At 43.1% G+C, this 16,056-nt stretch overlaps 1 protein-coding gene across 1 annotated transcript in view; it reads right to left on the reverse strand.

The window, feature by feature from the left end:
- Nucleotides 1–16,056, reverse strand: part of DYNC2H1 (dynein cytoplasmic 2 heavy chain 1) — a 186,277-nt gene that overhangs the window by 64,529 nt on the left and 105,692 nt on the right. The window contains exons 70-74 of the mRNA XM_078594604.1: nt 9,182–9,345; nt 6,756–6,875; nt 3,767–3,901; nt 2,318–2,461; nt 1,165–1,254 (exon numbers count right to left, since the gene is read on the reverse strand). Of these exons, the coding sequence (XP_078450730.1) occupies nt 1,165–1,254; nt 2,318–2,461; nt 3,767–3,901; nt 6,756–6,875; nt 9,182–9,345 (653 nt within the window). The remainder of the gene's footprint in view (nt 1–1,164; nt 1,255–2,317; nt 2,462–3,766; nt 3,902–6,755; nt 6,876–9,181; nt 9,346–16,056) is intronic.

Here is a 16,056-nt window from a genome sequence, read left to right on the forward strand (position 1 = left end):
CTAGCTCAGTGCTCTGACAGGTAATAAAAGAGGCTGCATGGAATTGGTGGTTTGAGATGAAGCTGCTGTTGAAATCGTAGCTTTGACTCTGTGCAGACTGGTTTCATCGGCCTCTGGCAGGGGAACTTCAAAGAGTGAGCCTGGTGTTGTAATGTCAGTGTTTGTAAGATGCTGAGAGCTCTTTTCATGCTTTATATCTGTTATAAACTATTTATGAACACTAGCTTTTTATGTATGATGTATAAAAGGCAAGAGGAAGCAGTTATCACGGTAAGACCTACACAGAGGCTACAGTGCTTCATATACATCCATAGCCATAGCTAGTAGCCAAATTCATTGATAAGTTACAGCACTCATGGATACACTCAGTACGACCTTATAACGTGAAAAGAGTAACACGTAGGCTTTCGCGACCAATATTATTCATAATCAACTTTTTTGGGTTTAGATCGCGTTATTTCGCCATTCTGGCGAATTGCCCGATGATGCTGGATGCAATTGCCAGCGAAACGTCGTACTCAAATTGTAAATGTTGTGGTTTCGCACTTCAACACACCGGTGGGCTAAAGCAGTGAACTAATTTGTCTTTTGTCAACGTGACACTTTTTTACTGATTGGCCGTGTCAGGTGGTGGAGGGTTACGACACATTTATAAATAACGCGATCTAAACCCAAAAACGTTGATTATGAGTGAAAAGAGTAACTTTCGCAAATGTTGTAATTCAAAATGGTATAACAGTGGAAGAAAGCAATCGCCTTGAGGTAGAAGGGTGGCTTAAGGGGCTAAAACTGAGTCAGAGCACTGAGCCAAGACTGCTTAGATCCTGGATTTCCATCTGGGTTTCAGCCACTGGTGATTAAACCAGGTTGTCAAATGGATTGAGTCGATGCGGCTCGGCCTGCATTTAATGCCAAAAAACTGCATCTCATATTCCAACTTTGAGAATTAAACATTTAGTTTGATTGAAATGCAACATTCTTTGCAAGGTATTAAAATGTGTGCCCCTAGTATAGGTAAGAATAATATGAAAGGGACTTCAGACGTAGTTCCGTAACATCATCTTCCAGAATCATCGTCTGACACACGTTACACTGCAATAGTTTGGAAAGGGACATTTCTTCAAGGGGAAATATCAGAATATAATTGAGGAAAATAAGCCACACCTTGAAGAGAGATCGGCTCACAGACTCGAAGACCAGGCGCTGCAGGGAGGCGATGAGCGCTTGGACCCGACCCTCCGGGCTCTCTCCCACCTTTTGCACAGATCACATACACGTGCCGTACATACACAGGTGTGTGCCCACATATATATACACACACACACATGTACACATGTAGAGTATTTTCTAGGCTTGTAACAAAATATTAAGGGAACTCAATTCTTACATTAATTTTATTTAAGAAACAAAGGAAACAAGAAATTTGTAAACGGTGCAAATCAAATTCCAGTTATGCACAGGACATGTATATAGCTCGAGACTTTCTCGTGCACAAGGTTAATAATGCTATATTATGTACTTATTTCCAAGACCCTTTGTAGCTTGGTGCGAATTCCAGCTTACTCAAGTCCAGCTTCGAGAAGTTTAACTGTATTAATTACAGCGGTTGGGATAATTGTCTTACACTTTCTCGTCTTTGTAATGGATAGTGCAATGAAAGCGGGAGACAAAATAATAAAGCAAATAGCAAACAAGTTATCTTAAAGCACAAATAACAAGTTAGCTAAATAAAGCACTATTTAAGAAGAGGAGAGATATTCAAATGGCTAAACATTGGAGAATGGTGGAGAAGGGGGTTACTATCTCTTTGTAGTGGATCACCGCCCATGTTTGTCACTGTGGTGGATGTGAGCGTGCCATGGGGGTAATCATCTGAATAATAGTAGCCTGTCCCCAAATGGCATTGTCCACGCACCACAATGTTACCACTTGTTACTACAAGGAGGCGGGAATTGTTTGCCAGACAACTCAGCTCCACCATCTTGCAGCACCAGATGTGTGGACTTGCTGACAATTCGTTACCAGTGGTGTCGACATTGGCTTTTGTAGAGGAGGCTCCTGAGAGGCTATTGGGCAGTTCAAGGTAGCTGCCCTCCAGCAACACAAATGTGGATGAGCGACGCCCACAACGAGCAGAGCGCCAGGCAGCTAAAGCACAGTCAAGTGGCACAGTTGGTGCATCTGCTAGTCATCCCGATCAGTCATCCCAGCCTTCATTGTTACTCGCTAAACGGCAGTTGCCCCAACGGTCTGTGTATGCCATATTTGGGATCTTTGTCTGTGGACTCTATATGGATACTTGTATGTGTGTGTTTACCGATGTGGCATGCAGGGCACGCTGGAAGAGGCGCAGGAACCCGTTGAGGCTGTAGCGGTACATGTGGTTGATCTTACACAGATCGGCCATTATGAAGAACATGGAACTGCCTTTCTCAGCCAGCGGCAGGAATGCATCCCTTTCCTGGCAGACACGGAGCACCCATTAGAGAGGGAGAGACAATGATTGGTCGCATTAGAAATAATAAAGAAATTTTGTGTATTCAAGTCAAGAACAGCATTTTTGTTTAACCAGGTAAATTAGTCCGCAATATTAGCAAAACAAAATCATAAAATAAAAATAGTCCAGCTCCTCAAACGAATGCTATGAACACATCTATAGCATGGCATGTAATAATATGCACCAACTAGCGTGCATGAGAGGCAATTTAAGGACCCTCAGATGTAGAGCTGTGATACCATCTCAAAAGGTGCTTTATAACATGGGGTGATACTCTGATATCTGAGTTTCAAAAGTAAATTTCTTCATCTCAATGACAATGATAGCACAAATGGAATAACATTTTAAATAGACTGGGTTTGCAAGTGTTAAGGATGGATGGCTAAGAGCTTGATATATGCCTGAGAGGCCAAGATGCATTAAGGAGGGAGAAACTGCATAAGTGCTGGCGTACTGTCCCAAAATGGTTCGCAAAGCCAAGCGTCGCTGGAAAGCTCCCCCCTCAACCCAGGTCCATGCACCTTATCTTTCTCTTCTTTCTCCAATTATTGCAAATCTTGAATCTGCACAACAGTCCCATTTCCTATCCCTCATCTCTTCTCCTGCCCCTCATCCTCAACGACTCTTTTCCACCATCAATAACTTGCTCCATCCCTCTGCTTCTACCATTTCCTCTCCTCCCAATTCTCCTTATGCTCTGGACATCTCCCAACATTTATCCTATAAGGTTGAGCTCATCTTCTCTCTTGCCCACTCTCTTCCTTTCCCTCGCCCCTCCACTCGTTTCCATCCCTCCCCTACCCCTTCGTGATCCCTAAGTACCCTCGATCGCTGTCACTTGTGCCTCCAATTAGCATGGTTGGCTATGTACGGTGCGAAAGAAGTTCAAAATACATACATCATTCCATTCTGTCATCGTTTTGTAAGCTGTCAAGTGCCTTGAGTGAAGGTGCTCCATACATATAAACTAAATTAGATCATGAACCACCTGAGACATACGTGCATGATCATTGAGTTCATGTCTCCATGTCTCCATGTCTCCATGTGTCTATGTCTCCATGTCTCCATGTGTCTGTGTATTTATGCTCCTTGCTTTTTTGTGTCCAAATGTGTATGTGTCACGTGTCTATGCGGCAAGGTGTCAATGTGGTCTGCATATCAATGTTTACATTTTTCCACACGTCCCTGGGTCTTAAGTAAAATGTGTCTATCTATTGTCTGTATGTGTATGCGTCAACTTGTGCATGCATTGCACGTCTCTGTCTCCACCTGGTTGAGGGCCCCCTGGAGCTGCAGGGCGGCGTTGAGGGCATTGGCGATGACAGAGCTGCTTGCCTTGGTCTGGTTCAGAGAATCGATGAGTGCGCGATTCTCGAGCACGTTGCCTCGTGCCGTGGCCAGGCTCTGTCACACAACACAACGCAACAGGACAAGACATGATGCAACAACACATCCCTTCACCATGTCACAACGTGACGTGAAAACGCAAAGCGATATGAAAACACAAGAGATTACACAAGGCAACACATGATACAACGATGTCAACAGAGACACAAATGGATACAACACAACATGGCAAACCAACGTCCATAAAAAATGGTCTTGTGATATCACACAAAACATGACATGTTGTGACATCACACACACAAAACACAGTAACGCGATGTAATTAACGCAATATGCAACACGATGTCACATCATGCACAATTATATTGTGATATCATATCTTATTTTAATGTTGAATGGTATTATTATGAACCACGATACCTTGCTAATCTCGTCAAGGAGCAAAAAAAATTACGAGAACTCCGGTCATCCTCGCAGTGGCATTTGAATAGTCATCAAACAAAGGACGGTCACTACATCGTGCACTTTCAGATGTGCTTCTGCGGCCGTCTGGAACTCTCTTCCGTTCGATATTCGATATTAAGAAGCCACTGGAGATTTAAAACTCCTTCCTTTTTAACTGCTTTTGTGTTTAGTTTGTCGTCCTTCCCACGCAGCTCCGATTGGCATGGTTGGCTATGCACGGTGTGAAAGAAGTTCAACATATATACTTGTAAAAGTGGGTTTTATATTTGTTTTCTCACTTATTCATATTCTTTGGTTCTTTCGTTGAAGTCACGTAGATAGAAAAATAAAAAAATAAAGTGAATAAAAATAATAAAAATAAAATAAAAACACTTTATTTTTTATCATTATTTTTCTATCTACGCGACTTTACCGAAAGAACCCAAGAATATGAATTCCTGCAGTCACGAAAGTTAAGTCAAAATTAGTTTTCTCACTTGTTTGACTTTTAAATCTTGGTATGGTGAGTACAACTTTTTATGAATTAACAATATTTCTTTTTGTTAACTTTATTTAATTAAAAAAAATCATAAAAATACGTTGTTAATACTATACAGAGATCAAAGTATTTATTTTCATAGTTATATTGATATATATTTTTTTTATTGCACATCCATCAGTGACAGCTGATTTCTCTGGGCGAGCCCAGGCTGTACAACAACATTTCTCTCGCAGCCTGACCATATATTAGTTTTTCGCCGCACGAGTTCAAGTTTATGCTTATTTTGTTTAACTGGGTGAGAACTCAAGAGACCAAAATAGTCTCATTTGCAAGAGTGACCTGGGGCATTAGACTACCAGGAAGGGGGGCGATGATTGTATAATCCCCATTGAGTAATTTGCGGATAATCTTAAAATTTTGAAACTTCGGACCCTGACGCTAGCACACAATGTGCAATGTGAAGCAGACAGCGCATATAATAATTACACCTGCAGTAATGATCAGGGTATGTTCATCGTACACAGGACGGGTATTGGCCCATCATTTTCTCTTCAGTATATCTCTTGTTGATTTTTTATATGAATAACCATGGATTGACGCTACTCTTTCTTTGCCAGGATAAGGTATTTCTGCATCTGTGATGCGGATTTCTACCTAATGTGTCCTTTAGGTTCCATAGGGAATATACGAGGTCGAGCCATCCAATTCTGCCAACCTCTATTCATGTCAGATCAGCAGAGAAGATTGCGTTATTAGGACTTGACCAGAGTCCTATCATTCTATTGAAACAATTGGTGTTTGTGTTATACGGCGTCAGACAAATGGGGCAGCCAGCTTAAAAGACTTGCCTGACCACTTGGGCGAATAGATGCATCTTACTCTGGTATGAGCAGGCATGTAAGAAAGCTTGATGCCAAGTCAAGGCACACAAAATGCTTGCCACAAATGAACCACAATACCAGAGGTGGGACAAAGTCATTGTTATGCAAGTCCAAGTCGAGTCGCAAGTCATCAAATTCATGACTCGAGTCTGACTCGAGTCCAAGTCACATGACTCGAGTCCACATCTCATAGGTGGGACAAAGTCATTGTTATGCAAGTCCAAGTCGAGTCGCAAGTCATCAAATTCATGACTCGAGTCTGACTCGAGTCCAAGTCACATGACTCGAGTCCACACCTCTGCACAATACCTTGCTAATCTTATCAAGGAGCATAAACCATCATGCAAACTCCGGTCATCCTTTTTGCTAACCATAAAACAACGATGGTCACTGCATCGCATGCTTTCAGATGCACTTCTGCAACCATCTGGAATCCTATTCTTTCCGATAATAACAAGCCACTGGAGCTATGCACTTGTAAATATGGATTGAAAACGAATTTTTTTAAACTGATTTTTGTGTTCAGTTTGTTGTCCTTCACCCGCAACTCCGATTAGAAAGTTTAGCTCCATATGGTGTGAAAGAAGTTCAACATACATACAAAGTACATTCATAACGGCAGTGCCTGCGTTTTTGGTGGTAGGCAGGGAAGATCACTGGAGGCCATTGGCAAGATGGCTTTCATAAGACATCTCTACATGCCTTCATAAGGCAGGATGTTTTGACCTCTGGAGATGCGGTGGTCGGTGTGGCAGTGCCTCCCAGTTGTGGGACATCTCATAATTATGATAAAGCAGAGCCTTGAAAGGTTTGCTTACAAAATTAATCTGACTCAGAGGTCCCATGCATATGAAATAAATCATTGAAAGAGGCTCTCATCTAACTATTGATAGCATAATAATTGAATTTTATTAGTGATTTTTGTTTTAATGACATTACTTCGAGGTTAATTCCACAAAGTGGAGAGGTGTGGCTCTGTCTAAAGTAAAGGCCACATGCTAACCAGGTGACTGGGATGTAATTGGTAAAGTAAATAAATCAGAACAATACTCAAAAACTAACAACAGCAACTGGTCAGCATCACCTCCAACAATGAGTCTTCCAGAAGAGCGAGCTGGATTTTCTTTTCCTCTTCCTGGCAGAGGAGTTCCGTCTTGCGGGTCTCGAGCTCCGGCTTCTCATGCTGCAGCGTGAGGGCAAGCAACTGTATTCGGCAGACAGGAACCATCATGTGCGCAAGTGTGTGTTAGGGCGTGTGTGTCTAGAGGAAGTATGGAAGGCGATCCGGAGTCTGAGACCAGGAAAAGCGCTAGGCAGAGATGATCTCCCAAGCAAACTGCTGAGGGAGGGTGGTGCTTATCTGCAGACTGCCCTATATGGCACAACAACTTCCCCTTGTCAGGCACACTGAGAAGCTTGCGGAGCCCCAATGTGGTTTCAGGCCAGGGCGGTCCTGCAAAAACGCCATATTTTCTGTCCGTCTGCTACAACAGAGGTATAGGCAATTCCAATGGGACCTACATCTCTGCTTTATTGACCTGGTCAAGGCCTATGATACCATCAATAGGCCTGGGCTCTGGGTTGTTCTTTGTGCTTTCGGAGTCCCTGACTCTCTGCTCACAATCATTAAGAACCTTCATGATGGTAGGCAGGCCCGAGTAAAGCTACGTGGCCAAAAGTCAGAGCCATTTCCTGTTCACCTTGGGGTGCAAAAGGGATTTACACCGGCGCCTACAGTATTTAACATATTTTTCAACCACGTATTCGAGAAACCTGTCATGGCTGTATTAGAGGAATCTCCATCTGGTACAGACACAATGGTAGGATAATTTGGTGATTTCTGCTCACTCAGAGAAGGAGTTATGAGGCACTGCTGCTGAACGTGGAGCATGCTACTAAGAGGCGGGGCCTTATCATCAGCCCCTCCAAAACTAAGAACCTGCCTGGGTATTTTATGTCATCAAATACTTCACCAGCTCAACTTCTCATTGGCAGGGAAGTTGTGGAGTGGAGATGTTTCCATACTCGGGCAGTGTGCTTATGACCAGCTCCGGTTTGATAGCAGAGGTCTCACTGGCTGCGTAACACTGTGTGGAAACTACCTAGGCTGTTGCTCAACATGAAGCTTTGGGTCTTCTCGGCCACAGTTATGCCCCCCCCTTCCCTATGCTCATGAAATGTGGACCCACCTGAACGAACATCTGCGCTAGTTTAAAACCTTTAGGCTGGCCTGCCTCCGATCTATCCTGGGTTTAACCAGGCTGGATTGTGTGAAGAGCTCACAAATTCTTGAAAGATCTGGACACATTTTGGTCAGTCAGCTCTTCCGGAAACCGAGGCTGCGTTGGCTAGATCACGTAGCCCGCATGCTCAGTCACCGCATGTCCAAGCAGGTTCTGTTTGGCTGGATAAAGGAGGCTAAACGAGCACGGCATGGGCTAGAGAAGAGATGGACTAATATGGTATAGGAGGATGTGGAGCTGACTGGACTAGTCGATGACTGGTACCAGCAGTGTCAAGATCAGCCTCTATGGAGGAGACTTGTCAAGGATGCTACTGGTCAGTTTGAGGCAATCACCCACCAACAACAATTGTGGGCATAGGAGTGACACTTGCAACGATTGCAGTGCCATAAAATAAAAAAAGTTGGCACAGTAGGGAGCACAAGTGGTGCATCTGCCAGTCATCTCAGTCAACCCACGGCACCTGGGTCTGTCCCGTGACTTCCTGCCAGTGAGCCTTCGACACTTTACATGGCCTCAAAATGCATTTAGCCCGGCATAAGCGCCATCGTAGCTGTTGGTGTTGTGTACTAATATGTATATAGAGAGGTTGTGTACGTGTATAAGAGCACATGTGTGAATGGACTCCTTAATGTTGACCCCGTTATAGGTATACCTGCTCCGGCTTGAAATATTCAGGCTGTAATGCTACAAAGCATCTGGGATTTAACCAGGCATGATTGTGTGATGAGCTTACAGATCCTTTAAAGATCTGAAGTCTGATTAATGAGCACCTCAAAAAGGCAAGGAAAAAAATGTCCAATCAAACCGGATGGAGGGGCTACACTGGTGCTGTACAGGCACGAGATGTGATGGGCTTAAATTAAACAGCAGGACCTGGAGTTGTGTAGACCTGCTGATGAAATGGTACCAGCGATGTCAAGATCGTCCTCTATGAAGGAGGCTCATAAAGGATGTGACTGGGCCGTTAGAAGCAGTCACCCTCCAATAGCAACGGTGGGCACAGGAGCAATGTTTACAACAATGATCAGAGTGCCAGGTAACTAAAACAGCAGGTTGGCAGTGGGGAGCATAAGTGGTGCATCTGTTAGTCATCTCCCAAGACACCCTTGCAATTTAGATAAACAAAAGTCAGTTAACCCATAGCATCCAACTTTGTCCCATGACCTCCTGCCAGTGATTTTTGACACTGACATGGACTGACACAATCGCCGTAATGATGTCACTTAGTGGTGAATGGCAGCTGTTGCTGTTAGTGTGTCCGTGCCTGTGCGGTGAGGCCCGCCCTCGTCGTGGTGAAGTTCACGGCCGTAAGAGCTGAGGCTGCATCTGGGGGGACATCCGGCCGGGGGCTCCTTGTTGCCAAGAACAGGCGGAACTCGTCCGAGTGATCAACCTGACGCTCGCCCAGCTGCACCACGAACCTCGAGCCTGTACACAGCATGCAGACAAGGGTGTGCACGTATGAGCAAATATACAGGCAGACCTCGCTTAATGGGACCTCATAGGACGCCAATTCGTTATAGTGCTCTTTGTTCAAGAGAAATTTTTACAAAAAAATGTTTTTCTAAATATTTAAACGGTGCTTAAAAGTGAGAATATGCAGCAGCGCCGGCCAAAGAAACGTCCCCAACCCAACCATTCGGTCAGCTATTGAGAGTGACGTATGCTGAGCCAACCAGACCCCACCTCCGCGATTCGATTATCGTGATTTGTGGTCATGATTACATTATTACAGTGCATTTGGCCTGGTGAAAACTCACCAGACCGGGATAGAATCTTAGGCTCCACCTAAAAGAAACCTCACCACTAAAATCCAGATTGGGAGTGCAGCAGCTCCAACCTCGTTTCCCACTGCTTGCAGGAGTAGAGTCAAATGCACTCAGTTTAACACGTAGGCTTTTGCAACCAATTTTATCCATAATTGTTTTTTTTGGGTTAGAAATGGTAAATACAAATGTGCCGTTAAACCACCACCACCCGGCACAGCCAATAAGTAAGGTTTGTATGTAAACATAACGGGCCAATTAGTTACTACTTCAGCACACCGGTGTGTTGGAGAGTAAACCTACATTTACAATTTGAGTACGACGTTTTGTTGGTGATTACAACCAGCTTCATCGGGCGATTTGCCAAAATTGTGAATAAGTCTTTCTGAATCGGTCCTAAATAGAGTAATGTTTTATTATGCATAATATGCACTTGTGAGTACTGTACATAATACCTCCTGATGTTATGATAAATTAATCAGTTTAGTTATGAAATGTTTCCCATCTATTATTATTCACGCTATTACCAATTCCTCAATGATGGCCTCATATATATTGCTCATTTGAAAGAAATAACGCTGTCGGGAATGCATCCCCATGTGTACAATGGTATGACCCCTTTTCGCGTTGATTTGATTCGCATTCACTTCTTCAGGAATGCATCTTGAGTGCATTGTCTATACGAGGATTCTATATCTCTCTTGAACATTAATTGGTCTCCATCTCCCTGGTGTCCTCATCTTTTCCAGCATGTCCCCTCCTTTGGCTGCCATTCTCTTCCCAATCATCTTCATCGAGCATAGTCAATTTCAGTGACATATTCTGCCTAAGCACACTTACTTTTCTAAAAAGTCAATAATATGTAGCTGGTTCTTATTTTCTCCCGGATCCACGTGGTCCTCTTCCTGTATCTCAGTGTACGACTAAGCATACACCACAGAAATATTTTTTCACAATGTTCAGCTTTTCATCTACTGCTATTAGGTTCAGCCTTCCAAAACACTCCACCTTGCTCTTGTTAGCCTCTTAATTTCATCAGTTTGATCCTGTTCTATATTTCATAACTGACCTGGGCATACAGTATGACATTTGAACAAAAATGTATTATACAAATTTAGCACATTACTGAAATAAAGACAACCACACAGGACTGCACTTATACAAAGGAAAATATACCTGGATAGACATATGGATTGTTTGGATAAGGGGTGTTAGTGAGCACCTATTAGTGCCACAAAGGCACATCTGGAGTAATATTGAACATGTGGCATTGGTATAACTGGCACTACGCCCGACAACCTTTATCACTCCATTGCTGATGTTTACACACTTCACCAGCTATTAATTTAAGGACGTATCAACTTAGGGGTGGCCCATCATAGGTTTAAATATCACTGTCAGCAGTGTTATATATGGCTGGGAATCCAACGCAGGGAGCAGGGTAGTGCAATGCGCAAACCACTGGACCACCACCCCCAAACTAACACACACGTGCGCACATCTGCAAAATGCACACGATGCACTGATGCTACGGTGTTAAATTACTTTGCTGAAGTAACTGCTGTGACAGCTGACGGCCTGGATTATACAATTGTCACGGGTGAGAGGTTTGAGGATTTGGAGTTTAAAAGCAATTTCCATCCCATGCCTTCGATACCGCTGTGGGAAAATGACAAAACATACGTCACATAATGGCAGACCTTGATAAAAAAAAACAATAACAGACAATAGCATACAATACATTCTTGATAAAGCATAATCACAAAACCACACACTGCTCAACTTGTTTTAAACAAAAAAGCTAAAACTATATTTTTTTACCATACATCATAAAATAATATTGCGTGATGTGATTATTATTACAGGTCTGAAACCATATATAGACTGACACAATAGTCTCGATGGGTCTGTGATGGGGTCTTTAGGCAATAGACAGACAAGTATATGATTGGAGTTTAGGAAATATGTTAACAAACCGTCTCTGACAGATTACTTACCAAAATGATTGACATTCTGGTCTCTGAATTAGTCTTTACAGTCTTTACAGTGAGTATCTGATATAGTCTTTAGACAATAACAAATCAGTCTTACACAAGAAAAAAAGAGACTCGTCTCCCATGGGATGTTTCAGACAATGACTGACACATTGGTCTTTTAAAGAATGTTTCGACAAAAAATGTATAGATCGGTCTCTGATGAGGTCTCAAGACAAAGGATTGTCAATAGACAATAGATTGGCAAACAAGTCACATGTGGCACTGCTAAAAATTATAAACTAATTAGCACCCCTGCACAAAATGTAACAGTGAAGACCGTGACATCGTTTGTAAAAGCAGGACATTATGTGTTGGTCACCAAGTCAAATTCGCTCATCTAAAATTTAACCACACGCAAAATGTAAAATTATAACACGAATCTGTCTGTGTGTATATATAGTCACCCAAATCTCCATTGTGACAGGAATAATTAATATAATTCTGGGTTCTTGATCGGTTAAATAAAAATACCCAAGACGGGTTGGCAAATCATTAGAAAACGTTGGGGGTGATGGGGTTGAAGAACATTACATATTTTTTACGGCTGAGGGGTTTCGGGATTTCAAAGTTAAAAAGCAATTTTCAGCGCATGCGCTCGTGTCTGAAATCTCTCCGCATGCCTCATGGAGTTATTTTTTTAATCTGTCTATAGCAACTCGGCTTAAAAGCTGCAGGCTGATGGACAGAGGCAGCGCTGGATGAAGGAACGCGCTACACATTGACGTGGCTGTGTGGCTGGCAGGGGACTCAAAATGACAATGTTGGAGCACTGAATGAATACAGCAGAGATTCTGGGTTCATATTCCAAGCTAACGCCCGCCCAAGATTAGACCAGACTACGGGACTTGTGTCTTGTGAAATTCATAATGACCATGTCATAGCCACGAGCCAACAATGCCAAGGAATAGTAATGGAACCCTGAGGCAAATCATCTCTTTCTTGTGGAGTTCATAAAGGCCATGTCAGACACCTGAACCATCACCACTGATGAAGTTTGTTTACATGCTGGAGCCCGTGACAGTAGTGATCTTGATACCAAACCAGGAGTGCTGATATACTTGGTTGAATTTCTCATTGCCTACCTGAGATTAAACCAGGTTCTTGTGTTATGGGATTTAGTAAAGGGCAGCCTGTCAGACAGACGCGGTTATCTTCGCCATCGGCCCAGTCCCCTTCTCCCCACGATTCTCCCCTTACTGGTTTCTCCACAATCGGCTCCACCCGACCTCTGTTGATGACTCTCACTCACCAGACACCTGAGACTACTCACTTGACACTGTGATCAGATACTCACCACTCACCAGTCATCCTACTGGCCCTCACCAGGACACATGACACCGCTACATTAATGCATTGCACAACTACACCACCCCACTACACTGCATCACCCCATAAAGCACACCCCTGCGGCCATCTGGAATGCTCTTCCTTCCACTGGAGCTATGCACTTTCAAATTTATATAAAACAAACTCATTGCTTTAGAAAGGATTTTTATGTTTAGTTTTTTGTCCTTCCCCGCACCTTCGATTACGTACTACATACAGTAAGACGCTCAATATCCATACATACTACACCCCTACACTGAACCACTATAGTACACACTACACCACTTGTATACACTACCATACCATTACATTGCACCACTTAACACTACCACGACGCAACTGTACCACACCGCTAAACTTCATCGTCACTTCCCGACATATTTCTTCCTCATTCACCCAATCCTTCATTTACTCATGTATCTCTGGCCATTTATTCCACTAATTAATTCACCCAATAATGTCTCTCATTCATTCTCACCCATTCTCTCATTCCTCCCTCAAACCTCTCAACCCTTTCATCCACTCATTTATCCCTCATTTAATCATTCATACTCTCATTTACACGTTTCATTCTGGAAAACAGCAAAACATTGGATTTTATAAAGCAACGGTATAAGGTCCAGTTGTTCAATTTCACAATGCATAAAAGGAAAAGTGTGGGATTTGAAAACAGATTGTGAGATAAATTTCTCGAATTTTTCCCTCATTCTATTACTTAATCCTCTCATTCATTCTCATTCTTACCTCAATCACAAATCCTCATTTACTCGTTCCTCTCATTATCAATATTTCCTCAATCACACATACATCTCATTCATTCTCATCTTGTACCTCATTACATCATTCACACCTCTCATTCATTCCATTCTTACCTCAATCACTCAACCCTCTTATTCCTACCTCATTCAACCACTCATTCCTCTTTACTCTCATCATTACCTAATTCACTCAATCATTCATTCCCTCCAGTCCCATCCACCTCCCTGATGCTATCCTATGACTTCTTCTTCCAACTGTTGCTAGGGATGCACGTTGCTAGGGATGCACGTTGCTAGGGATGCACGTTGCTAGGGATGCACGTTACTAGGGATGCACGTTGCTAGGGATGCACGTTGCTAGGAATGCACGTTGCTAGGGATGCACGTTGCTAGGGATGCACGTTGCAAGGCTGACAGTTGGCTCTCGCGAACTGCAGAGAAACATTTTATTTCGCAGTGCACATAATCTTATTCGTGTCGCAGAGTTTTGTATTTTGTAGCCCACATAGTGCAGTGTCCCCCCTCCCCCGCTCATAACTCTGGCTTTCAAATGATATATCAAATGTGTGCCCGTAGATATAATGTGTATTTTACCAAAAAGTGTAAAAAAATTCGTACAAACAAACCAACCAACAAACAGGGGGTGGGATTTTATACATATAGATGGTCTCAGATGACTACGTAGCAAAACCTAATCGTAAAATACATTTGATTTTGTATTTAATTAATTTGAGTCTGGCACTATGGGCTCATTTGGCAAAACTGGCAAACCGCTAACTTATCCACATGGCCAAAGAGAGTGATGCTGAGTGTTCATGCAAGAAAGGTCCTAGAAGGATATCAGACTACCCGAGCTCTGAGGAATGTATTGATACCAGTGTATGGGCCCTCGCATCCTCATAATCCACGTGCCAAAAGTCTCCATTACCTTGGCCTCTCATGCTCCAATATCCTTATTCACTCCCTCCCCCCTCTTCTCTATAATTGGCGGTGGGGACCAAGGAGAGGTGTTTACAAAGAAGAAGAGTATTTTAAACAAATGTACATACAGGCAGAGGTGTGGACTCGAGTCATGTGACTTGGACTCGAGTCAGACTCGAGTCATGAATTTGATGACTTGCGACTCGACTTGGACTTGCATAACAATGACTTTGTCCCACCTCTGAGATGTGGACTCGAGTCATGTGACTTGGACTCGAGTCAGACTCGAGTCATGAATTTGATGACTCGACTTGGACTTGCATAACAATGACTTTGTCCCACCTCTGCATACAGGCATCATTGCGCATTTGGAAATTTGTTTGTAATTATTCCCCGAGTGTTTTTTTTCTTACAAATATAACTAGAAAGTTGAGCTAAGCAAGCGACTTCACAGAACACACGTTTTGTTTTTACATCGACTCTGTTACTTCACGGCCAACTTAGGCCTGGCTCTAGCACGTGGAATGGGTTGATGAGCCAGAAGCGGAGAACTGAACCTCCATGGGACTGGGTTGGCCAGGCCAGGCTGCCAATGGAACATGGGCTTCATGGGCTCGGTCTCGCGTGCACGCCAAGCCCAGCAGGTCCACTGGCCATGGAAACGAGCCATACATTTAATCGTGCCTAGTGCTGTGTAGCGCACGTGCATAGTGTTGGTATGAGAGGTGTCGATGTGTGTAATGTTGGTATGTGTGACATGTGTATGTAGAATGTGTACTGTACTTGCATCGTGTGTGAAAAACATGTGTGTGTGTAGCATACACATGTAGAATGCATAGAAGTATGGTATGTGTACGTTAAGTGGAGGTATCTGTGTAACATATATACATACAGCATGTGTATGTGTGGGTGTGTGCAGATTTAATGTGCATGTCTAGAATGTGCATGTGTATATATGTCCACATGTGTACGTATGCAGTCTTAGTACATGTTTAGTGTGAACATATTTGGTGCACGCGTGTGTACGTGTAAAGTCTGTATGCATATAGTGTATTTGAGTCCCCTTCCTCCCATCGCACCACTCTGCAGGCACAAGCCGTCCTCAGTGAAGGTAAATCCTTTCTTAGCCTCTTTTGTCAGAGATATTTTTAAATTTGGAGAAAAAAATTGAAAAGTGTTTATCCTCTCACGTACTGCCTCCATCTCTCTCCGTCTCTAATCCTCCTCCCTCTTCCCCTATATCTCTCTTTGCCTCTCTACACTCCGTATGTGTGTGTATATCACCCTGTCCTACACTATCACAATGTTTAAAAAATGTTCTGTATTTGTCAT

Source organism: Lampetra planeri, chromosome 5 (genome assembly GCF_965212315.1).
Source record: "Lampetra planeri chromosome 5, kcLamPlan1.2.h2, whole genome shotgun sequence".
Taxonomy (NCBI): Eukaryota; Metazoa; Chordata; class Hyperoartia; order Petromyzontiformes; family Petromyzontidae; genus Lampetra; species Lampetra planeri.